The following is a 27,341-nucleotide window of genomic DNA, read 5'->3' as shown; positions in this document are numbered from 1 at the left end:
GTCATATGGTCTGTTTGTTTCCATCTAGGACTATTCTCTGAATCTACCCCTGGTGTAAACACAAGCTAGCTCCACAATTATTCATAATTCAGGGGACATCTTCAGCAAACAAGTGGCAAACAATAATTAGTAACACGGATGCTCTATTTACTTTATCGCTGTAATCTCATTTACTGAGTAAATTCACTGAGTAATGTAGTTTATTGCACACAGCAAGATGTAGGTTTTTAGCAAAAAAATTAAATATTTATTTGTTTTAATCTTTTTTTTAAATTTTCCATACATTTGCAAGTTAAGGTCAACATTGAATAGGTTGTGGATATCAGGTGGATGGGACCAGTCCATTCATCACGTGTTACCCTTAAACCTCTCCCACTTTATCAGACACAACCATCTTGTTGTCACTAGTTCCCCCCTCCCCAAAGGAAACAAAATATCAAAAGCAAAACAAATTTTTCAGGATATAAAATGAATTGAACATATTGTACACATTCACACACAAATCTGGAATAAAAATCGGCTCCCAGTGGGACAAAGTTGGCCACCAGTCAATTCCATGAAACAGTCATTTTGTTTAGCCTTAAATCACTGTTGCGGTTTGTGCCTTATTGCCTTACAATTGGCTGTGGAGAGGATAAGAAAAGAAATTGTTAACACACAATTGTCCTTGGTTTGTGACCTCCAAAAACCTCCTTTATAAATCACTAAAATACAGGAAAAGTATGTCAGTGTCAACCGTTCAGACTGAACTGGCAGCTCTTCTCTTCTCCAGTTCTTTCGCTCCATCTGTTCCCTCATTCTGTTTACTTTTGCTTTTCATCTATTGGTCTTAAGTTGGTTATTTTACAAAAGTGGTCATAGAAAATAAATACAAATATTTTCCAGAATGTAATTTTAAATGACCCAGATGTCACCTCTGTGCCAGTATTGTGTAGAGTCCACGGAGTCCTTCTTTCTTCCATGTCATGTCATTTATAATGTCCTCCTCCCCTCACTTTTTTTAGCACTTCAGCAGAGTTCACTGTTGTAGTTAAGATAGTGATAATGGTGTAAATAAATAAATAAATACATAAAAACAAATAAATACATAAATATTTCTTCCTTAAATAAATACTGGTTTTCCAGACAGTTTACCTTGGCATGATTAAACTCTACTTATGTAATGCTGATATTCTGAACTCTGTAAACAGTATCATAGCTTAAAATAAAGGTTCTCAGTTATGAGTTGGAAGATAAAATCTTCCCTTCAGACGTATCTAAATAGCATTTTTGGGGACTTGACATCTCTCTTTCTTTCCTCTTTCATCATTGCCAGAGCTTTCATGCTAAAGTCTGAAAACTCAAAAACCAAACACAAGTAAGTAAAAAACTTGAGTTCAAAGTTTGACTCTGGGATTTTTCTTTCAAGAGATAAAGAGGTGTTGCTCTGTCTTTAAGGAGTACACAGTGCTGGCTCTGATGATCCCAATAGAGTGCCAGAGTGTGAGAAGAGGAGGAAGAGAAGATGGAGGAAGAAGAGGACAGAGGGGAGTTTGAACGTCTCTCTACAAAGGAGACACTGTGCTAGGACCCTTCCTCCTCAGGGTTTCCTGGAGCATAGTAGCCTGCCAGTTGCCTGAAACGTGGTCCCCAGTCGCTGAGGTAGGAGAAATCCTGTTCGGAGGTGGTGGACAGCGTGTGGATGGAGCTGAGTGAAAGAGCTGGTGAACTGGTGCCCTCAAAGGCGTACGTCTGGAACGAGTCATATGGTGGCACCGAAAGGTCAGCATCGGCCTGCTCCACCTTCTTTCGGATGTAGCCTTTGAATAGGGAGAAGTCTGCCCCTGCTGCTGCTGCAGCTCCCTCTCCACCGCCACCTACCCGGTTAGCTTGTATCCACTGTGGCAGTGAGCGGATGTCAGGGCCAGAGTCACAGCTCTTGGCCTCTGGGAAGTCATAGAGGTTCCTCAAAGCACTCATGTCATACGCCTGAGTGTCCTGCTCCCCTCCGCCCTCATCATTGTACTTGATGACGTTATCCCTCATGTCCTCCTCGTCCTCTGTCATCCTCTGGCCCTTCCTGTGGCGTTTGAGGGTCAGGATGAGCAAGACAAGAACTGATGGAGAGGGAGACAGAACAAGATAGAGAAAGAGAGAAACAGCAAGATTATAATTGCACATAGTTGTCAAATATGTACAGGTTAATGGAAGCAGTTTACAAAGCAGACCGTGATATTCTTAAGTGTTGGGACATGTTGCACCCACATATTTTAGCATAACACAACACGCGGGTTATAATATGAACTTGTCAGATCAGCATGAGCAGTAGAATGAGATAAAAGCCAGGAGAAAGACAGGTTCCTATTTAAAGGATTTTATAAGCTGTCATTACAGCAAGTGTTTTGAAATCCACGGCTTTAGCTCTCTTGCAGCACAGTAGACATGGATTAAGAGTTGTCAGGCTGAGTTAAAGAGCTTGCATACAAAAATGGAATGCCTCTTCATCTTGCTAAAAAGAATGACATACCAAACCAAGATTCAGGGCAATAAGTACTAAGAAAACAATTGTACAAAAGAAAATAATTGCACTAAATGTGTACACTATTAGTGCAAATACTGCGGGGCTGTACATCAAATATGCACTGTGCATGTTGGATTTGCAATTACTTTCCTTGGGAAAGTTTCTAACTACTCTCATGGTAACTTTCTCAGGGCAAAGACACAGCAGGGGAAGATAATATATTATCAAGTTTTACATTTCAAATGCATGAGCATTGATTTTCCACAATCCTGATTGCCTTGCCCAGAAATATGATTCAAAAGGCTTAATGGAGACCAATCTGTATATCAATACTCATCCAAGTCCAGTGAAACTGAGACCTTGCAGATCCATCACTACATAAAACCAGAGGCAACCACCTACAAAGAGAAAGAAATGCCTTGGAAAATGAAGTCTGGATTAAAAAAGGGGAAAACAATAGAGATGGATCACAATATAGTCTAATGAGATGAGAGGAAAATAAAGGCTGTATGCACAGATAAATCAATGAGGCTTTAATTTCAGCTTAGTTATTTTAATCACTGCCTACATTTGTGATTAGAAAAGTCTCACTTAGCTCAGACACCCACCCCCTGACTTCATCATCCATCCTCAGGGCTGCACTCGTCCCTCTGAAACCTCCACCAGATTTCTCTCAGACTTGCAGCAACATCAAGTGTCATTTTCAGTGATGATAAAAACCAATTACAGCCAGTTATGAATGAATTATGCCACTGGGGAGTATGAGAAAGATAATGACCAACGCCATTTACAATAGTCCTATGGATAAACGGCAATCAAGCCTCATTTTGATCAACAAATTAATAAGCAAAGAAGAATGTGGACAGGGACTGATATACAGTACTTGGTAAATGCTCTCAAATGCAACATATAACTAAGATAGAGATGACCAATATCATGACAATATCTCTAAAATCAAGCAACAATTAATTTATTTAATAAAAAAAGAGCAAAGAAATTACATCAAGTCAACAGGGTGGGTGTTACCTTTAGTTAAAGGAATGATTATAAACATTTATATTAGAGACTGCCACTACAACTACAGTTTAGGAGCAGTTAGGGCTTCCTTACTAAAATATTGAATCAGTGTGCCTCTGGCTGCAAGTATACTTCCCTAATCATTTGGCTACCACCTATTCACCATAATATTATTATTATTTTGATGTTCTTTTGTATTGCTTGAATTTATAGTAGTTAGGAGTGGATTGATTAACTTCTTTCCTACTTTACAGTAGCTTACTGTTAAAACAAAATCTTGCCAGAAGATGTTTATTCCTTCTCTCCCACTTACAATATCATCTGAATTAAGATAGACCTGAAATAGACCCTAAGTTAATGAGTTTTGATTGGCACCAGGGTGTATTTCCTGCGGCCAATCAGCTATGAACAATGTTCCTGTGTAACTGTGGGCAGAATCCCTTTTTCTTCCTTTTAGCGGGGACAATGAGGAAGTACTCTAAAGGGATGCCAGTGAAGGGACATTTAGATAGATCATTAACCAGTAGGCACCATGCATCTTCTGAAACAGATAGCCTGTTGCCTAAAACAAATGCCTACAAGCCCATAGAGATAAAAAGACAATCAATTACAATGGAACATGTGCTGTCTGGGACGGCACAGATTGTTTGATGCTTGGAACCCACCAGTACACCCATTCATACATTGTGAAAATGAAATATACTCAGATCGTTTCCCAGTCAAATTAGATCGATGTCAGGACTTTTTGTGCTGTGTACAGGAAATTCACGTGTTAAGGCACTTTATTAGTATGCATGAAAAAAGCCCATGGACAAATAGACTCTTTGAAAGTGACCTTGGAAGTCAGGATGTGACTATAAAACACCATGTTTAACCTGTGTTTTCATCTCCCTCCCCAATTCTTTTCTTTCTCCTGAGCAAAGTGCCCTCTCCAAAAAAAAAAAAACAAAACCCAATCAGTTTCAAGCACATAATCTATATAAATGACTAGTTGTTGCTCTTGGTAATTGTCTTCATTTGGTGTAAATGGCTTAAAAAATAACTTGTGGAATGAAAACGCCCCGTGTGTTCCTTACTTAAAGAGCTGTGCCATCCTAAAGAGCCTCGCTGATCTTGAAATGGGTATTTTATGCATTATCTCTTTCTGATAATGTACAGTCGTTCTCTTCTTATATTGTTTGCTGGGCTCCACTGGGAAAGCGGTGTCTGTAACCATTGTGTTTATTCTTCTCCTCCGTGAATGGGGCGAATTAATTGCCACGGGGGTTGAGGAAACAGTCATGGTTTGTGGTAAATTGCGGCGCACAATGACATGCATACTAAACAAGCGCTAAGACAATTACTCTAAATTCACACTAATGAGGACAGTAATAGGAGGTAGAAAACTTGATTTTATGAACTTCTTCATATGTGCAGATCAGCTACTTCTTCTGTAAATAGTATTGAAGAGGCAGTATGTGACAATATGTGGCAGTTCAGTTTGAAGCAAAGACGATAAGATAACCCCGCTTCTGACAAATCCTTCCTCACTGATAATACGTGAGTGTCACTGCCTATTAGGTACACAGAATCTTGAACCGTAAGCTATTGAAAACCTATTTAACTTGATGATTAGTATGCCTCAGGCAACGTTAATACAACACCATGTACAGAATTTACCTTTGTAGGAACCATATGTACCTGTGTATAGCTGCCTTCTGTACATACAAAGCTGGTCCCCATGTGTACAGATGTTGCGATAAGCGTTCCTGACAAGACGGTTAATTTACCCTTGGGCTGCGCTGGTTGCCCCCACCCAGGAGTTCATCACAAGCAGATGGGATGTAATTGGAATGGATGCATGCAGATGCTGCGACACAGTGGAATGGATTCATCACATCAGGCCTATAAATGAACTGATGGAGGGACTGTTTGTTTGTAAAGTAATTAGGCAGAAATTTGTTTTCATTTTTCTCATCATCCAACAATTGATGTAATAGAGGTGGTCCAGCCTCTGGAGACAGGGAAAGTTGGCTGGCTGGTTAAGTAGATGCTGTGTGTGTGTGTTTGTATGTGTGTGTGTGTACACAAGGTGCACACAGTAATGGTGCATAGAAAAAACTGATTGCTTTGCAGTTCATGGTCGAGGAGTGATTTATCTAAGCATGTGGAAGTGTGCTTAGCACGTACACACTAAATGTGTGTGTGCATGTGCATTCAGTAAATAAAGGAGGAACAGTAAAGTGTTGTGGCAATGGCAGCTGATAAGATAAGGTTGCTGCCACATGCCTCGCTCCCGTCTGTTATTCACACCACACGATAGTTGTGAAAACACTACTCATCCCCCTGAACTCAGCCCCTACAGCCCTTTGATTTTCCTGTCCACATGAAGACTGGCAGAAGCCAGGCGATGCGACTTAGCCTGTCCTTCAGTGCTTTGATGAGACGTTCAGTCCATTTTCTACCAATCAGTAACTCAAAGTGGCATGGACTTAACACCGATTAGTCACTGACACCGCTGGAATCAGCATGGCATCATTCCATTAGTGGAATCAAAATGGCATGAAACATAAAATAATACAAAATAGTTTAAGCATATTAGCATGCTACAAATGTGGTGTATATTTTAAATCATCAGGCTGCAATGAACAAAATTCTGACTACGTGAATTTGTACCATACAACTATATTTATCTTCACAGGGTTTTGCTTTCCACATGTTTAAAGGCCGGAGAATTATTTTCAACACAGGTCTTTGAGGGGATGTCATCTAGCCCAGAAAACGAAAACCACGATATACTGCAAACATTTTTTTTTTTTTAATAGCCAGCAGAGGTTGCCTCAGATTTGTACATAACATTTTTGTTGAGGCTTTTAAAACCACAATGAATAAATGATGCTCTGCTTTTGAAGTTCACTCCACTAGATGGTTTGGTTAAAGGCAGAGTGAGTAGGATTTGTCGGTTGCAGTTTGTAAACATAACATTCAAAGTTGGCCCCTCCTCCTCAGTACAGCGCTATGTCGCTACGTTTTTATAGAGTCCCGCCCTCAGACCCTGCACGCTGTTATTGGCTGGGGGCTACACACCCACTGCCCAAAGGCTGAAGCCCGGGAACGTCCTGAACACAGTGAAATAAGAAAATACAGGCAGAGGGCAGGGTCTCTGCAGATACAGACACTGCATATACTTCTACTGGGTCATAAGTGATGATTGAGAGGGATATTTTTTCTATGAGTCTATACATTGTTTTTTAGGAAAATCCTACTCATTCTGCCTTTGATGGAGACAAAGTTTTAACAGCTCTCATTAGAAAAGCTCTTAAAAGAAATAGATAGCAATGTTAAAGCTGCCTGGTGTCACATCATCCATCATTCACTGCCTGCACGATGTAAAATGTGTAGAGGCAAAGAGCGGGGGAGACAAAACACAGTGACAGCGTTGTCGGTTCTTTCTGTCAAAGAGGAGTGGGAAGTTGAAGATGTTGAAGATGTACAGTGGGGGTTGGGTGGGGGGTGGTATGGTGGGGTGGTGGAGGGGGAGCTAACTCATAAAATTTTCAGATATGACAATACCAAACCTCTTCGGTCTCTGAGAGGGTGAGCGTGTGCATGCATGTGTACGTGTCTGTGTATAAAAGTCAGAGAATGTCTGGAAAGCCTTGTCTATTTAAAGCCTGCTGTTCCAGAGGGATACAAGTGCTGAGGCAGCTCTTTTGCCTGTTTGCTCTCTCTAACCCCCCCTCCACTTCACTCCCATTCATTCCATCTCCGTCTGTGTTCTGAGGATCAAAGTGGCTTGATATCATTCATAAACCCTGGCATCATCTGTGCTCTTGTTTAAACAAAAGCTTTCTCCTCCATAAAAGTAGCAACAAAATGTCAAACAAGAAAGTCACTTGTGAAAGAAAAAATGAAAAATTGATCTTGTTTTTATGTCATTCGTCGTTTTCTGCCACTGCACGTGCAATTTTAATCTTGAAATATAGATAGCTTCTAAAAGTGGTCAATCCATTAAAAGACACATGCATGGTTGCATGATTTTATGGGTGGAAGACGTGAAGTAATGTCTTAAGGTGCAGCCCTCAGTCTTGCCTTTTAACTGGTACATCCCACTATTGAATGCACTGCTCCTGGTGGTCCTGCTGGAGTAGTTGAACTTGGCAATGACCCCAGAAAAGCAATACTAATGAATTGTGCTTATCCATCCATCTGTCCATCCATCATCCATCCATCCATTTAGCCCCTCATACACCCATCCATACATACTTACATGAGTACATCCATCTGCTTACCTATGAGGATGAGCATGCAGACCAGTAGTGCTATAAGAGCTCCAGGGCTGAGAGCAGCACTCATTACATAGGCTGTGGCATTGCAGGACTGGATGGCTCCCTCTGTGTTGCAAAAGAAAAATTTGCATTTATTATACAGATTCAACACTACTTATGAGTCAGTTCAGTGGACAATGATTAAGCACTGTTTTATCAAAAGAGTGTATTTTTTTATCAGGCATATTTTATATTTTCACCCAGCTGAAATCTCTGTTGCCATTTGTCTGCGGATTTGTGGCTTTGAGTTATTTTGTTTTCCACAAACATAAGCCGATAAGAACTGTTTGCTGACCAAAACAATGGCATGTAGATTACCTTTTAGTACCGCTGCTGCTGATGCAGAAGGTGACAGTGATGATAATGTTAGTTAATGGTGCAGCTCGTACAGTAGCACTCACCTGTGTCGCAGCCACAGACATGAATGGTCAGGGTCCCTGTGGAGCTGAGGGAGGGAGGCCCGCTGTCAACCACTAGGATGGGCAGGAAGTACACATTCTGCTCATGGCGGTTAAAGCCTGACCGCTGGGTCCGGATGCCAGCAGTGGTGTCTGAGTGGGCGGTGTGAGTGTGTTGGGGGTTGGGGATCAGAGAGACAAGATAAAGCAGAGAATTACACATGAGTGATTTAATATTTGAAGAACAAAACTTCTTTCTCCGCTCACAGACTACAAAGCTGCATCAGAATTGATGAATGCTGATCATGCGGGTCTATTTGACATTACCAAAATGTCAGGACAAATCTTAGTTTTCAAGACTTTATACTTGACAATGTAAGATGTTTGCCATTTGGTTAAAAAATACAATGAAAATAACTTCTCCAAGCAATGGTCAGACAAAAAAAACAAACATTTTTGTTAAATATAGTCTGAATAAATAATTTGCCATAATGCACAATTCCAGGACTTTCAAGGGAGAGTGACAGGATTCTCGAGTTTAACTTGGGGTTGAATTATTTCACTGGGAAAGTGAACTGCTCTTGCGCTGTCAGCATTTATCATGTTTTTTTTTTTTTTTCTAAAGCAAATAAAAACAGAAGAAAAAATGAGTGAGAGAGCCACTGTTTGAAATTAAACTTCACATATGAGCCGTCTCCCGAGAGACATAGACAAATGTAAGACAGAATACAGGAGGAGGCTTTGACAAATAGAATCAGAGCAGCTTTGTGGGGTAGACTTGCATAGTGGATACCAAGCAATCCATCTCCCAGAACATATATCACTGTTATCCATGCCGCCCTAGTGCTTCTCTGGCACATGTAGAACAATCTTCATATTACTGTTTGTGTACGGGAATGTTTCGCCCCTGAGTTTGTCCTTTTGACTTTTACACAACATTCTCTTCCATTGCTGTCTGCTTTAAAGAAGATTCTCTCCAAGACATATGGATACTTATAGAATGAGTCATCTTGTGTAGTTTTGAATGAAAACCAATAAACTTAGAACCATGGCCATATGTAGGTTTGATAAGAACAATCTCCTACATCCATCTTTATCTGGAAGTAGTAAATCAAGTGATTGTTTGCTTATAATGGAGCCAAACTTTACTTATCTGTTTCTGTTGTAAGACAGCGGAAAAAGTATGACATTTTATTGCAGCTCTAAATACTAGGCTGTCATTACCAAGATGCTGAGCTGCAGATAAAATCATGATTTTATGATCACAACATCATTAAACAAAATAAACAAAAATACAAGTTAATGGCCGCTTTGCCATCTCTAGAGTCCCGTCACTAGCTTAGCTAAAAATAAATACTGTGAAAAGGATAGGGAAATGAAAACATGTATTTGAACAAATGACCAATGCTATTCTTTTTCTTATGAGAACAGACTTGAACTCCTGGCACAATTTATAAAAAAGTGACTTTATGCTTTATATACATTTACACACATACACAGAGCTATGAAAGTAAAAAGCAAATGCAGTAACCAAAGAAAAGAACAGAAAAAAGACAAGACAAAAAAGGAAAAAAATACACTTTATGACAGCCTAAAGAATCTGAGTGAAGAACAACTTTTATAGGGATTTTGTCTGGCTGTGGTACTCCTCCTGGTTGTTGAAAGACTGCTATATTAATGCTTTATACAGTAGATGAGTTCTGCAGTGACACATGTAAAAGTTTTTGAAATTTTTGGGACTGACTGAGAAAAACTAAAAAAATCCAAAAAGTGTTCCGAATACTTGGAATGGCTCAAGAAAATGTGTGAATGTCTTCCTTTCTTCAGCTTTGTATTGTATGGGATTCCATTTTAAGCGTGATGTGGGGCATTTTCCAGGCAACATCATGGCAGTTTTTCATGTAACCGCAAAGTTTATTGAGCAAAGATGAGATTTTGTTGTACAGAACGCAAGCGACAACTTAAAAGAGTTTATCAACATGGGGGGAAAAAAACTACTTTTCATCATTGTGTGTCAAGGCTTGGAGACAGAACGCAATGTGAGGCCATGATGGGGAAAAGAAGAAGTGACAGATTGAAAGTGACAGGTTGACAAATGTGTCCATGAAAAGAGACACCAGAGTGGGAAAAAATAGGGGTGGGAGGATAAAAAGTCTGTGTGGTTTTGTTTGTCTTTCACCAAAATATATACAGGGTCTGTGGTAGTGTGTGTGTGTGTGTGTGTGTGTTGAGGGAGATGTGGCATTTACATGTAAGCATGAATATATTGTAATTATTCATTATTCTTTTAATTACTTACATATACACCATGTCACTCATCCACCTACATGTGCACACATAGGTAGATGTGAGAAAATGAAAGATAGAAAAGCAGACAGTCTTTTGTATGTTTGTATTTATGTATGTGTGTGTACCGAGAGAGAAAGCCAGAGGGATACATTTTGACATACTTATTCCTGCATGTGTGTATATACAGTATGTGTATGTACATTATACAAGAACCATGTTATGTGTGTATTCATACACACGCATGCGAGCGGGACTGCGGCAGACCTCGCTGCCTCCACATGGTGACATTTCCCGAGCTCGGGCTGCTCCCCTGACATTTTCCTGGTGTCAGATCAATCTTGATTTAGCCAGATGTCACATTTACTTAGGTACACATCTCCAAACGAGGGATCTGCCAGCGCATTTGTGAAAACACAGACAAGCATGAAAAAGCCCATCTTCCTGACAAAGCAAAGTCATCACTGGGGAACACAGTGATTTTAATGTTTCCTTACATTTTGCAGATACATAGAAATGTTGTGTTTCAACAAAATGCAATTTTCATGATGACACTTCAAGAAATTATATAAGCTGTTGACATTACATTGAAGAGGAATCAAAAAAACATGTGGATTTAAACAGTGTTTAAACAAAGAAGCCTATACATATTTCAAGGATGATGGGATTCATAAAAAATCAGTTCAGTATAGAGTTGTGGTTTGTGCGCTCAAGACAATTTGTGAAGAATGTCTTTTGTAAATAGAGCGTGTTGGAGTGTAATACTTTCTAATAATATTACTCTACTTGGAGGACCACAACAGGTGGTGTTTATCCAAAAATAATAATAAAATAAATCTGCCTGATAATTCAGAGTCACAGAAAAATACAGTGTTTTGAATTTCACTTTGAAAAAGACTATACTAAGATATTTTGGCAATGTACTCTATGAATTGTCTTATATTAAAAACATCAACCATCTGGCACCTGTCAGCCGCAGTATTTTAAACCAACTGAATATTACCTTATGGTCTACATTTGCAGATCGCCCTCAAGCATTTCATACAACTTTCAAATTACCAATCACTCTGGGAAATGTGGGATCACCTTAAATTCTTCTATCGTCATTAGCTTCATCATACTGCAGAACTCAAGACAAATATATCACTTGATTTTACAGACTCCTGCTTGTGCAGTTATACCGTAAAAATCAAATTATGCTGATAATGCCATCCGCACAGCTACTCAAACATGCTTCTTCACCCCTAAACCCAATCTACGAACTTTGCCCCTCACCTTTGACATCCCACAGGGTAAAGTGTCGATTGCTGGAGGCGTCAGGAGCCAGGGTGAAGTAGAAGTGATGTCCAGATTGTGGCTCGTCTCTATCCACCACACTGATGGTGTGAATTAGCTGAGGAAAGAGTAGCAACCAACGCAGAAACGGAAATAAAAGGACAAGAAAGAGAAGAAACAGAGGTTACATTTTCTACTCAGATCCACTCAATGGGAACAAGAAAATGAATATGAAAAGCACTTTACACTTTACATTTCATATGCCTCTTTCATGAGGAAGGGAGTGAGGTGGAGTGAGTGTACTTGGATGCATCAGACTCAGAAGCTTCCTATGAAATTGCAGTTCAAAGGGGCAACAGTCACAAAGAGATAAAAATGATTTATCCAGAAAGTTGACACAGCAATATAAAAAAAATCTTAATGTTAGGAATGCAAAACTATAATAAAATGTCTCACTAAAAGGCTTTAGAGAACAGAAAAGGACAGGGAAATTCCATATTTGCCCCAAGAAGTAGCAAAGTCAAAATGCAAATGTGCGGGGAAACATGAAGAGAGGCACAAAGACTAGGTAAGGGTGTAGTCCTCCTATCTAATACAATAATAGTGATCCACATTCAAAGATAAAAACTCAACTGTGATCCAATTTTAAGAACTCTGTGTGGACACAATAAGGTGAGATAGGATTCACTGTGAGTTGAACAGACATCAAACAGCCCCTGGAGATCCTTTCACCTTAACACAGGCCTCTCAGTGACAATTCATCCTCCTCTCATCCTATTACTCTGCAGCCTGCATCAAACCACAAGCTGATAAATGATATTTTCACATCACATCCGTCGGCGCTGTTTCCTGTGCCCATGCACAACATATAAGTCTGCATATCACTTTGATTTCCTTCACCTTTATTAACTGCATACTCCCACTTAAAAACAAAACAAAAATCTACTTTTCCCAGAGGACATCTTCAATCCAACGTGAGTCAAATAAAGCATACAAGCTGCATAAAGCATACTGCAAAGTGCAAAGGCAAAGGTTTGTTAATATTTGTTGTAAGACATTTTTCCCAAAACATGTGGCCTACAGTGTATAATCAGTCTATAATCAGTCAAATAATGTGTATTTTGATTTTAGTTTCAGTAATGTATCTCTTATTTTGAAAATACATATTTAAAATTTATGTGGTTTACTTGATTTTTCTACAACCCCAACTGCAAGAGCTGATGTTGCACAACTATAGTGCTGAGGCGCTGAACAGTATCTGAACTTGTGTGAGTATTTGTTGGCTTAAAATATGAGACTTTCATGCTACAAAGGAAGAAACTTAATTTTCCTCTTTGGTTGAGGCTCCTTTATTTGTGAAGTTAGTCGTGACATTTTTTTTTGGCAACTCCATGACACAGAGACAGAAAATAAACACTGAAACAATAAACATTTTCACACAGATGGTTAGAAAAGAATAATAAATGAATATTTACTATGTTATGACCTTTGATTATGATATTACTCAATACACCTTAATGTATAACAATAACCTTTTAACAATTATACAAATTTGTGAACAGGTAAACAACAGAATCTGCCTCTGGGAGTATGATGATCAGTCTCTTTTATCACTGTGTACATGTACAGTATCTATCGCTATTGTATTGTCTATTACAGATTGCAGCAGACATATAGCACAGATAGCAAAGTCATTTTTGTCAATAACACAGTTATATAAAAGCTGAGTGCTGCCACTGACTTTGTGGAAACTCAGTTTTTTTATTTTCTGTCCAGCCATTTTGATGCCCACTGCTGTCCGCATTTGTGTGCATGGCACTACTCCCACTGCACATATCACTCTGCTCTTCTCACTCATCCAAAAAGAAAGAGCCATCAAAAGAGAAAGGCAGAGAGTTGCTGGACCTTATTTTAAAATCACTATGTTAAAATGAATGCTCAGTTTTCAGATTTTTGAATCATTTCAATCTTAACTATGATCCTCAACAATCAACTGAACTGACCAAGAGAGACTACTCTGCAATGCGTCGCGTGAGAGGAAATCAAAATCCATCAATGCTGGGAGAGTCGCTCTTCGAGAGATATTTCCATGACAAAAACTGTACTTAACAGACTGACACAGGTAATCGCATAACATCCTCCACTAGCTTTACTAACTTCTGTAAAACCTTTCAAAAGGGTGCCAAAACCAAGTTTGGTTTTGGAAGGCAGAGATATACTATACAATGTCCCAATAAATGTTTTTCTTCGTCTTGTTACAGAAGACAAATTTGATCTTGCAGTGACTTCCCCCTATCTCTGCTTCAGTCACACACACATAGGCAAAGGTGAACTGTTCAGAGGCACTGTTAGAAATCAGCGGAGACCTACATGACAAACAGCCCCCAGAACTACCATTAAGTGAAGCATTTCTCAGAATGATCAAAGCAGGATGTTCGATGGCTGTAATTCCTTTTCCCGGTCTCACAAAAGCTCACAGCCTCAGATAAGATCGAGGGAAATATATCAAACCATTACTCAGCTGTTACTGTAGCAGTCACATCTTTAAGAGGCAGGATACTTTCAAAATGTTAAACATAGCTTTGTTTACTAGACTGAATCCTTCCTCTGTCTATCTTTACTCCTCCAGCTCTCTGCCTCTTCTGCCTGCTCTCTCTATCCATCCCTGTGATTCCCTTTTCCTGTGAATCCTTGTCCTTTGCTTTATCTCCTCCAAAGTATCTCACTCTCATTCTTGTCCTTTCCAGAAAAGTGTGTCCCTTATTCATAATTCGCCTGCAAATTGATTATTCAAACAATAATACTGTCGAAATTCTCCACAACTCTCTCACGCATTAAGACATCTGTGTTATTGTGTTATTTTTAAGCTTGTGTTGCCTGCCTTTGCGAGACAGACTCATTCATTTATAGAACTGCACACAACTCTGAATTACAAGCCTGAGCGGTGGCTATGCATTACTGTGACTAAGCCACTGCCGAGCGCACTTCCGGGCCACAAACCTTCACAATAAACAGCTTCTCAGCGTTGATGTTGCATCATAGCCACAGAACAGGCTTAGTCATACCCACAACTCAGGGAGGCTGTTCGGGATAATATGGCTTACTTTGTAATTACAAAACGCTAAGGCATGATTTCAGGGTAAATCATACACTTCTTCCTTGCTGTACTGCAAAATCTGCACTCAAGAAACACACAGAAATGAGCCAGGAATTATGGCCTATATTCCTACAATGGTGTTTAAAAGAGAAAATGAAAAGGAGAAAATGATAACAAGAAAAAATCTTACCCATGGTCCAGACTACTATAGTTTCATAAACTGTAATGGCTTTTATTTCGTTTGAGAGTTAATTGTTTTAGCAAAAGATGATATGACTAAATGAAACCTTCTAAATTAAATTATTCTACAATGGAAAAATGAATTCTGTGAACTGTTATGCTTCCGTGACCACATTTCTCTATCAAACATGTTTATATTGAATGCACCTGCAAAATGTTGATCACTAATGTTTTAAAATAGATATTCTACATTATCCATGCTTTGAAATTGAAATATGATTAAGGTACAGTATATTTGAAATTAACCATAATAAAAGCACTTCACTAAGGGTTAAGAACAACACATGCAGGCAATGTATGATGAACATCCAAACACTTATTACACATATTATTTTGCATGCAAAACCACACTCTGGCAGTGTCATGACACAAATCATTTGCGTGCTGCCGCAATATGCACTGTTTTTTTATTGCTCTATTCATTTCCAAGATTGGCACATCCTGGCCTACAGCTCCTTGACTACTTCATCTGTCTGTCAAATAAAAGAAAATGCTTTAGGGCAAGGGCTAATGTAAGATAAACATCACACTGTGTCTTTCTTTGGCTCTGAGAATTACTCCCAGTATAAGCACTGTCTAATGCACAATAGTTGGAAATGGACTAAATCTATAGGTGACAGAGTTGCAAAATCTACCACTGCATGACTCTAGTGTTTGCCATGTAGTCTAAGACAAGTTGTATTGTATTGTGTACCTCTATACATGTACAAGACTCTAGAGTTAACAAAATTAGACAGTTTTTCACGAATTCAATCCAAAACCATCAGCGAATGTACACTTCAAATAACCAGATAGACTTTTCACTTTTGTTTGAAAGGAGAAGATAAAGGAGGGTAAAAGCTACATGAACTGCACAGGGACTAACAACATATTCCTTTAACGAAATGTGTTAATTCTTCATAGGACTCAACTGTTACTGTATTTTGAACTGCATCCAGGCTTCTGTACATGTGTGTGCATTCTTACACACAAACCAAAGAGATGAGGCAGAGACCACCACATATCCAGTCAATCCACAGTGATCTATTAAAAATACAATTGTTTGCCGAAACAGGCCCGATCTTCTCATCTTCTCATCACTCTTTGAAACCCTTTCAGGTTTATTCCAGTCTGAAGGTAAAAGAATAATGAGCAAAGTCAAGACACTGTAAGCAACAGCTTTATAACCAGCCAAGGGACGAATCTACTCATTTCTTTGAAGAGATATGAACAGCAGTGAAGATGTAGTAAGTGAGCCCTGATCTGCGTTCTGTGAATGTGCCCTCAGCAGGGGGACTCTCAGGCGGCATTTCGGGGTGAGCGCAAACTGCCGAGGGAAAGAGAGAGAGTGGAGCAAGAGAGGGAAATGAGAGAGGAAGAGAGCGAGCGTGTGGGAGTTTATCGAGCTGCTAGTGAAGCTCCCTCAAGCACAATCACCTAATTAGATTTCTATCTAGCAGTCCCCTTTCCTGACCCCCCTAAATCTCTTGCATCTCTGGAAAGCTAGAAGGGGAGACTTTCCCAAAAGTACAGCCCATCTGCACTAGAGGTGTCTGAAAGGTCAAGGTTGTGAGAGGGAGGCGGTTTTCTCATTCACAGCAGAAATCATCCATTTCATGATGGCAGCTGGGAGGTAATGAGTAAATAAATAAATAAACACACAACTACTTAAAATGAGCTGAGAGAGGTTCATCTCTGAAGCCTGGAATGCACTAGAAACGTCAGAGGTGTGTTTTCAAACACATCCATTATTTCCAGCAGTAAAAAGCCTCCTCATGGTGTCCATTGGCACATTAAAATTTCACAACGCACTGCTCTGGACTTGATTCAATTTTGGGATACCAGCATGCCATTTTCATGATTTTTAGAGGCCAAAGTGTCAAAAGAAAAGTGGTAAGATCAGATAAAAAGCAACATATTTTTCTAGGAAGAATTTTTTTTTTTTTTTACTGTACTTTCATTTTCTAAATTGGTACGTCCACATCTCTAATTCCTAATCTTGTAGCACTCACATTAACATTACATATTGTTTTTGGATTTCAATCACTAGCATATACTGTAGATAGTCCTCATGGAATAGACAAGATATATATACTAACTTTATACACCAGGTTATAGAATATTTGTTAAATATATTAGTTTTTTTGGTAGTAAAGCACTGTGGACTTTTCTTGTAAAAAACAAAGATTGAGTTTACATCAGTGTTACTTGTATTGTGTGTATCCCTGAGGTCTAAGAAATGCATTGAAGTCGTATTTGAAATGCGCGTCTTTGCTCACAAAACGGAGACTCACTCATAACACTTCTGACACACCCACCAAATGAAAGAAAATGTACCTCAAAGCCTGTTTTACACCCTTTCACACCGTTTCACATGTTTTGAGGAAACATGCTGTTCAACCTGGAAACCGTAGCAAAATGGTGCACACTGTTTTCAGATTGAATGTGTCCCAGGTCTTATTATATATCCATCAAAATATCTGCCATTGCTGCTGGTTGGTGTGAAATACATTCTGGAATATTTGGTTGTCCCAAACTTTGGCGGCCTTCGGCCAACCAATGGTGTAACTTCAACGTTCTGTGACTCACTCAGTCATTCATGACATTCATGTTTGTAGGGCTGGCCCCACTGTTGTGGTCCAGCCAAAAAGATGGAATCAGTAAATATTCAAGTCTGTGAGGTCTGCTGGTTCGTCTAATAGGAAGCTTGGAAGACAAAAGGAAGAGTCATTTGGTGAGTATGACTCACTCAGTCTCCTACACACCTCATGAAATACTGTCTGGCAAACTGTGAGCCTGTCTGGGTTTTTTTTCCTTATCTGTAATGGTTTGCTCTTTCTTTTACTTTCTTCTATTGTATATGTCTATTGAGTACCTGTGTGTGTGTGTGTGTGTTCGTGGTTATTTAAGTATCCATGCTGTACACTCATGAGGTGAGTAAGTGTAGTGCTCACGTGTACATGATGTGATGTGTGTGTGTTTCAGACAGGCCTAACATTTAGCTATTTCAGACTGACTCTCCCAAGGGTTGGAGGTTGGCGATGCCATGGCCAAACTGAGGTGATCTGTCGCAGTGACCCACTCAGCCAGCTGTGACACGGCACAGCAGAGCTGACAGGCCTCTGTTACCCCAGGCCATACTTAGTATAGTATTTGGCTTTCCACCCAGCCTTTTTTCTGCACACATGGCACTATATGATATCTGTCCCTCTGCATTCAGTCAGATAAATACCACAAGGTGGGCAAGGAATGGGCTTGAGATTGTGTTCACGTGTCATTCAGTGAGGTGCAGCAGATAGGATAATGGGAAAATCAAGACATGGATCCACAATGGTAGAAATCAAGAAGGGATTTAAGGCTTGTGAGCTGTAAATACAATAACATCAGGTTTTCATTATTTCTGTCTAATCCAATACAACAACCTTGTTCAATGGTCATAGATAAACTGCATCACATCTTAAAACCGTCATGGCTCATTGAGGTATTTGATTAGGTGTTTGGAGCATAGTGATCAGTATGGTACCAAAGTGCTTCACTCTTTGCTTTGTTTTTGTATATTTACTTGCAGTAGTAGAATTTTATAATTGCATTTTATGGATTTACTGCAACTAACTGTTATCCAGAGTAACATACAATAACTGAAACAGCAGGATATTGTAAAATTGTTATTTTTTCTTCTTAGCTTGACTCAAATGAGTACAAAATATATGGCAGTTCAACATGTTCTTACTCCCAACTCATCAAATATCGAAGCTTGGTCAGGACCCCATGGCATCACTTTTTAACGCACAGGGTACCCCTTTACTGTAGTTTTTCAACACGCAGTATCACGGTAGTCACTGTTAAAAAATAATTATATTTTATGGTGTGACAACATGGTGGTTAAGGTCTGGTTAGGTTTAGGCACAAAAACCACTTGGTTAGGGTTAGGGTGAGATCATGGTTTGGGTTAAAATAAAAAAAAAGTGGCGCCACGGGGTCCTGACCAAGATTCGATATGTGCCGAGTTGGGAGCGAGAACGGTCTGGGCAGTTACACAACCTCTTTAATCAATAAGTTATTTTGTTGAATGTATGATTTATTAACAATGCATTATGAAAGGTGTAGACACTGTACTTTACTCATAGTGAGTGGGTGTTATATTACATGTTATTATAGTTCTCCATTTCCTAACTTGACTTAACTGTGAATAATCACACATTTAGGTTTTAGACTTTGAAAGTGAGGAGATCACACCAGAAAATCTCTAAAAGTACAGATATTTTGCTCAGTCCTCATTTCCCAAAATGGCAGTTTGTGGATCAAGACTTGGGCTAAGAGTATAATTATTTTTTACAGTATGTTAAGTTTAGGGTTGTGGTAAGGCCTGCAATTGTGAGGGTTAAAGTTAGGGGCCAAGGAATACCTTATGTCACTCGGGGTCTTCCAAAGCACAGTAGTTCAAAATGTGTGTCTTTGTGTGTGTGTGTGTGTGTGTGTAGTCCACACAGGGGCAGGTTGAGAGACTTTGAGGCCCAAGGCAAACACAATTAGGATATCCCTCCCCGCCTTGCTTAATGCAATCATTGCTAATGAGAAGAAGAACTTGCTTCCAGTTGAAAAAGGTACATTCTAAAGATATGATAAATCTGACCTGACCTGAAGAAGCTCCACTGAACAAAACATTGTTAATAAATAGAGTCTTGGTGTGCAGGCTCTACTTTAGCATTCTACAGTGTTCACTGATTGAATCAGAGATTATGTTACACTATTGAATCAAAGGGACATTCTATGTCCTAGTCATGGCCATCGCAGAAATAGCAGAAATATGTTGGGGTTAGGATGGAGTACAGTCTATCATGACTTTCCAAAAATTTCCAAAAAAGATCAAGACATAAAAATAGCACATTTGTCAGTTTACTGTGAATCTAAACCTTCAATAATAGAAAATGAATCACTTCTTGAACCCCTGACCAACAAGACAATATTTACTGAAGATTTTTACTTAAAATGGTCTTCTAACATATTAAAATTAAATGTGGTCATGTGGTCACTACACTGGCTTTTTGCCAAACCTGAAATTTATGACAAGAAAAACACATTCCCTTAATATTTGACTAAAATGTTCATCAGAATGTTTTCTAAAACTCTTGTGATATTTCAGTGCTGCTAACCAATATAACACTATTTCAATTAATGAATGTGTCTCTTCTGTCTATACACATCATAACGCTTGTGGTGGTTGACAGTTTTATTCTTTTTCCTCCTAATGTAATGTGGAATGTGGCATGAAAGGGTAAATGGCAGCAAAGTGACAATGCTGCAATTACAGAGGAAGATGCAACAACAATTGCTTGTGTGAGAAATCTATTTTTCACTGCCAACCTTTCCACCTCAGGCATGCATACAAACCTTTTGCAATAATTTGGCTTTGTTTCAAATTTCTATTGCTGGCATCTATTCAAAGATTTGTATGAATAAATTCAAACTACTCATGAAAAGGGGTGGATAGGACTATATTTTCCATGCAGAAGCACCTGTAACTGATATATTAAGAAATGTACAGTATTAAGAATGCATTTCTTTTTTGCCATGGTTGAGTACATGTGTTCTGTATGATAGCAGGATAGAAGTATGAATCCAATCTACTCAGAATCTCTTTGCATTCCTCTTAAAGTCACTTATTATGATTTCTTTTTCCATCTCTGAACATAAACCTGCACAGACCCCTAGAAGGTGCTGTAAATAAAAGGTGAGAAGCTATTTAACACTTTGTGTCATGGCCCTGGCTTGAACTGTGTCCCTGAGTAAAAGCTGCTTAGCCTGTGTTACCCATTTTTTTTATTTACTTCTCAGCCAACCCTACCCCCTCCCATCACATGCATTCTGCCTCTAAACACAAACAAAATAGGTTGCGTTGCCAACTCTCAAATGGGATCAAACCCAACCGCAGTTAAAAGGCTTAGGTTAATCTGATTTTCTCTGTGGTTCCACCGAAAGCTAGACCTGAGCCAGAGAGCTGACACTCCATGAACGAGACTGGGTGATAACACAGCACACAACAGGAGACAATGGAACGCTCCTCATTAGCTTAGTGTACCGGGGGTTGATCTGACATATTAAGAGTGTGACAGTGAAGGCTGTGTGTATACAGGTATACAGCATGTGTGTGGGTGTGTGCATGCACATCAACATTTCATTCTAGCATATGTCTGTGCAAAAACAAAGGAATGTGTGAATGTGTTTCTGATACATTTTATCATAAACAGAAAGTGCTAGCAAAAAGATAGATATACAGGATAGGATACATACAAACATATATGCACACAAAAAGCATGAAAAAAACAACACAAACACATGACTTCCTCACATGCACTTTTCACTGTAATTGTCACTTGGGTAAATATTAACAAAACTCTTAAAAACCAAACAGAAAAACATCACTTATAGTGTGCTATATGCCTTGTTGTTCCACTGACAGCATGATTGAACTATTTAGGTATAAAATAAATTACTGTTTGCTTATAATTAGCCACAATCAAGTCCTGCTATCAATCATATGATACTCATAATGCCTCACGAGCGAGTTTTAGCTGATTTGCAGTGGGAACAACGAACTAAGGACCATTCTTCTGTAAAAGTTTTGAATCTTGAGCCAAGCAATTTGACAGTTGATTCAATTGCAAAATAACAGGTGTTGTGTGGGCTCTAATTAATTCTGCCAGTGCAGCAGGCCTTTGAAGAAGGTGAGTAGGCTAGAAACTGAACAAAGCAATAATAACTCTTTCTAACTTCAGATTTTCTTTTCACAGAGGCCAGATGAAGTGAGCAAAGTGCACATCGTCTGGGACCAGAGGCATATGCAATAAGGCGAAGGAGGGCAGCTTGCCAGTGTTTGACGTCTAATCCAGGTGAAAGAAAAATGGATTTAATTACGCCTATTTCCGAGAGCCGTTGCCCTGTCCAAATTTCCAAATTGATTAATAACATTCAGGGGAACTGAAACAAAATTGAAGCTCATTTTACACGCAAACATCTGTTGGCTGATGCTTATACCCCTGGGCTCCTCCTTTGGCATATTATTTTACTGAATAAATAAGTGCATCCTGGGAAGACATCAAAGTGCTTCAACATATCAGGAAAGAGCCCTCTGCTCCAAAAGAATCCCACAATTTTGACCTTTGTATTTATATGTAAGGTAAGAGAACACCATAACCTTACAAATGTGGGAACCTTGCTCTTAAAATAACTTTACACATAGTAGCAAGCCTCTACATTATGCTTATTTCTTTGTTTGACTGTCAAATTGTCAATTCCAAGCAGATACAGATCCAAAAATACTGTCTCAGATAGTAGTCTCAGATGTACTGTCTTCATCATGAGCTTTGTCACTATACTATAGATCATTAGACCTGCTTTCAGAAAAGAAGACAGTGACATTCTTGACTGTTATTACTTCTATTCCAAGCAGACACCTTGTGTACAGGGTTCTGTACAGGGATGCAGATTTAGTGTAACTCAAAACAGTAACAAAAATTGGTGGCACAAATATTTTGGAAGTATTCATTGAAGATGTTCTCTCAGTGTGCTATGATGGTAGATTTATCCTCTGCTTCAACCTCGTTCCCACTTCCACTGTTTTGTACTGGGCATGTATTTCAGTCTGAGGACTGCACAGGACAGTTTATGAATCCTCTTGAAGTATAATGTTTGTTAATTATGTTGTGCAAAGCGTAACTCTGCCGTCTGTGTGTATGTGCACCAGGTATTCCTTAATTTTGTGGCAACATTGCAACATCTGTTCACACAGTCGCATGTGGGGACAAAAAACAAGTCCTCAAAATGTAAATCATTAATGTTAGGATGAAGACTTGGTTTAAAGTTGAGGTATGGTTAGGGTTAGGTTAATGTTAGGGTTAGGCAAGTAGTGATTATGGTTAGGGTTAGGATAAATCTCCAGGAAATTAATGTGAGTCGGTGTTACGTCCTCTGAATTGATGGAAGACTGTGTGTATGTGTGTGTGTCTGTGTGTGATTGCAGGTGTGTGTGAGCATGTGGCTGTGATTTCAGAAAGTGGCACAGAGCAAATGTGTGCTGCATAGGCAGAGGGAGGAGGAGAAAATACGCATCAATTTATAAATGACAGAGATTCATAAAGGCTGTGTGACATCATCTTGTTAGTTCCAACTTCCTGGACCTACAGTGCATGTATACAGCCTCCACCTCATGTAATTCCTAAAAGAATGGCTTGTCATGTGTCTTAGCAAGACACAAATAAAAATCCAGGGCAAGTTCTAGCATACTGGATGTGGCCAAATTGCACTGATCGGACAGTTGCCAAACAACTTGATTACTTCTGAAGAGAGCAAAGGGTTTTAGATGAGGGCAGAGTGCCAGCCCTTCTGATTTTCTTACAGAATGCTGTGAATCAAAATAATAGGTATTGGCATTGTGTTTTTTCATTGTACTTAAAAAAAAACAACTAAATTAGGCAGCAAAGTATTTTTTTTTATTCGGAACTGTACCTCAGTACCTAATTAGCCTTATTAGTCTCTTTCGAATACAGAGGTATGTATATGTACAATACTGTGTATATATACACTGTACAATACATGTATATGATAATGACATAATGATGTCTTCCGATGTGGGTGAGTGCTCCATTTTAGTGCTGCTGGATCTTTTGATACTGTGGATCACAGAATAATGATTAAAAGGCTTAGCCAGTGTGCGGGTGTCTCAGGGAGTGCCTTGGACTGTTTCTCCTCCTACCTGTCAGATTGGAGTTTTTCTTTGTCACTTGGTCCTTACACGTCTGAAACTGCTGCTCTTTCCTGTGGTGTGCCTCAAGGTTCTGTTTTGGGTCCTTTTCTGTTTGCTTTATATACTTCCCTTAGATCAGGTTATCATCAAATTTAGTGATATTTCCTATCACTGTTACGCTGATGATATTCAGCTCTTTCTCTTTCTCTTTTAAGCCTGATAACCCCAACAAACCGTCTGTGTTGCACAACTGTCTGATTGCCATTAAGGACTGGATGTCAAACAACTTCTTACAGCTTAATACTGACAAGACAGAGGTTCTTATCATTGCATCTAACTCCCAATAGTATAGCTCCCAATGTTGCTAAGTGCACTGGGTCCCTTTCCTCAGCTGTTAGGTCTAACTTAAGAAATCTTGATGTTATATTTGACCAGGACTGCATTTCGATTGGCACATTAAATCATTAAAAACATGTTTTTTCCATCTAAGAAATATTGCAAAACTCAAGACTGTCGTATCACAGAGCTTGAAATGATTATGCACGCTTTCAAATCATCCCGTGTCAGCAAGTCATCTCTGAACCATCTACAGATGGTCCAGAATGCTGCTGCAAGACTGTCAACCAGGTCCAGCAGGATGACTTACATTACACCTATTCTAAGTTCTTTACATTGGCTTCCCATCCGTTTTAGGATTCATTTTAAGGTTCTTGTTATCGTGTATAGAGTCCTGCATGGACAGGCACCTGAGAACATCAGTGATCTTCTCCATCCCTATATTGCCAGAAGGTCACTTAGGTCGTCTGACCACGACCTACTGGCTGTCCCTCGCTCTCAGCTGAAAACTAAAGGTGATCATGCTTTTGCAAACAACTTGTTTTTCGCTTTTACATATCTATATTATCTGCCCCAGCTGCATCTCTACAAAAACATAATCACTGGATATGCTTGCTATTGCCTAGATAGATAGATAGATGGATGGATGGATAGATGGAGCCTGGAAAGTTCAAGCTGCTTGTCATAATTTAAAAAATTACCACCTGTCCCCGTAGGGACCAGTGGAGGTGGACTGTAATGTCTACAGTGAGCAGCTCTGTTGGGCACACCCAGTTCTTTTCCCCACTCCACTACCTTTACGTGCGTGGTCTATTTTTGCTGGACTGGCTCTCACATGGCACAAAAAAATAAATTATTGCAACTACACAAATGGGCCTATTGGTTGCCAGCCACCGAGAGGCGGGGGGTGATGCAGCATGAATAAAAACTTTGAACTTTAAAAATTGTAGTTGTAAACTTGATGGGACAGAGGGAAGTCTACAGGGGGAGAAAAATTAAGCCTCTGTAATAACAACATGGAATTTTTAGACAGCTCTGACGGAGCTCAGGATTTATCAGGAGGATGGTTGCTTTACAACAGACAATTTCACTGAACCTGGACTGTGTGTGTGTGTGTAACAGCTGACCTTTTGGATGCGAAGAACACAGAACATTAATTATCATTAGATCCTGACCGGAGATTTAAACAATGCCTCGTGCATAAAGGTGCATGTCTCCCTGTGTGTGCGTGTGTGTGTGTGTGTCTATCTATCTATCTATCTATCTATCTATCTATCTATCTATCTATCTATCTATCTATCTATCTCTATACTATAGCAAACATAGCCATTGACAATATTTTTGTAGCGATGCAGTAGGGGCAGATTATAGATATAACAATAAAAGCAAAAAAACAAGTTGTTTTCTGGTTTTGGTTTAATTTCTATTCCAATTGTGGATTTGAAGATGAAAATAGGAAACGTACGTGGATATCCGTTTTTTTTTAATTCACACAAAAAAACTGGGAAAAACAAAATAATGCATTGTATATTTGTTTATCCTGTTATCAGACAAGTTGAACACAACTTTGGATGGAAGGTACATGGACCGACAACAACTGCTGGTACCAGTTTTTTATATTATTCTGAAAATAACATGGAGAAGAAAATTGTTTCCCTTATGCCCCTCAGTGGTTACCCCTGAGACTGAAAATGAGCGTTAGAAAGCCTTTGACCCAAGGCTAACACATTTTCATTCAATCTCAGCAGCCAACTGACAGAGCTCCCCACAACAACATACAAGAACAGCGATACAAAAAAAGCTAGAACAGACAAGAAAGAAATGAATGAGAATGAATAGATATTGTCAGATGTTCCTGTCATTTGTTGACGCCCTGTAGATAGACAGGCAGAGGTACAGAGCAAACCAACAGATAGATAGATACAATGTCAAATTCACCTGTATTTACTTTCAAATCTTGTTCTTTGGTCTGCAATTACAGTGTGAAATATTTCACTGCATTTCTCTCTAATGAGAGCATTAAAAAACCTTTTCTTTTACAATGCTGGGAGCCAGCAATGATCTTTTTGCTGGAAGACTAATCATCTCTGTGTGATTAGGAGCTGAAGGTTAATGTGGGCTCTCGCAGATGGGAGAGGGAGCGAGGTGGGAGTGAGGGAGATCAGACCAGACAATGTTCTAGAAAAGCGCAGGCGGGCGGTGTTGCAGAGGCACAGGGGGGCTATAAGTGGTTAAGAGTCTGTGGATCAAGGGGAGGAGAGGCCTGAGCCTCATTACACATGTAAATGCAGCTTCCAGCATGGAGGCCCCACTTTAAAGCCTTGCTTTTTTTATTATTCCTTTGCTCTGCACATGATAATTGGGTCCAACTCAGCCCAGGGCCTGTTGACTGTGTAAGGAGAATAAAACACCCTAATGACTTTTTCCATTTTTAATGGTGATCAGTGGAAAGACCTGACCTCCTATCGAATTGTAAAGAACCATGGTGTTGTCTTTTGCCTTAATTTTTCAAACAGACTCCCACTGTTTGATTGGTGTTGGGTAATGATGCATATAAAAGTCATTCTAGAATTTAATTTTGTCTACAATTTTGTTCTTTACTCTATACTTACAACTGTATACATTTTTGTGGTACAATAGGCACTGCCACTGTTAAGTACACTTCTCTGACTGAAACATGATGTCTTTCATGGAGAGCTTGGCTAAATAGCATCCAGAATAGTCCCAAAAAACTCTTTATCAATTCAAATATGAATTCCCCAAATCCTTAGTTTAAAGAAAAACATTTCTGACATAGACACAAATTCAATATCTTGTGAAATATTTAATTTGTACCAAGCATTTAAAAAAGATGTGAAAATACATGTATTCTTGAGAAAACAGTTTATTCTGGTACCAATCCTCTTTGGTAAATTGTGCCTTTGCCCAACAGATGACTTGAAAATTGCCTTAGGTATAAAGTGTCAAATAGATGATAGTGTGCAATTTAAAATGATCCAAACCAGAAATATAGTAATAATGAATAATGAAATTCTAGGAAGACAAGAAGAAAGTGGCTGATGAGTATGAGTAGGACAAAAAACCAACACAAGTCATAAAATATTCTAAAAGGTTCACTGTCTCTGTTCACTGATGGATATATGACCATCTGGTATAACATTAT

At 39.2% G+C, this 27,341-nt stretch overlaps 1 protein-coding gene across 2 annotated transcripts in view; it reads right to left on the bottom strand.

Moving 5' to 3' along the window:
• Nucleotides 1–291: 291 nt before the first annotated feature.
• LOC121894715 (cadherin-22) overlaps nt 292–27,341 on the bottom strand; it is a 180,782-nt gene continuing 153,732 nt past the window's right edge. For both annotated transcript variants that reach the window (XM_042407515.1, XM_042407514.1), the window contains 4 exons: nt 11,784–11,901; nt 8,226–8,375; nt 7,789–7,890; nt 292–2,096 (listed from right to left, as the gene is read on the bottom strand). In XM_042407515.1, the coding sequence (XP_042263449.1) occupies nt 1,564–2,096; nt 7,789–7,890; nt 8,226–8,375; nt 11,784–11,901 (903 nt within the window). In that variant the 3' untranslated portion in view covers nt 292–1,563. The remainder of the gene's footprint in view (nt 2,097–7,788; nt 7,891–8,225; nt 8,376–11,783; nt 11,902–27,341) is intronic.

The sequence above is a fragment of the Thunnus maccoyii genome, chromosome 3, assembly GCF_910596095.1.
Source record: "Thunnus maccoyii chromosome 3, fThuMac1.1, whole genome shotgun sequence".
Taxonomy (NCBI): Eukaryota; Metazoa; Chordata; class Actinopteri; order Scombriformes; family Scombridae; genus Thunnus; species Thunnus maccoyii.
This window is presented reverse-complemented; position numbering and strand designations above follow the sequence as displayed.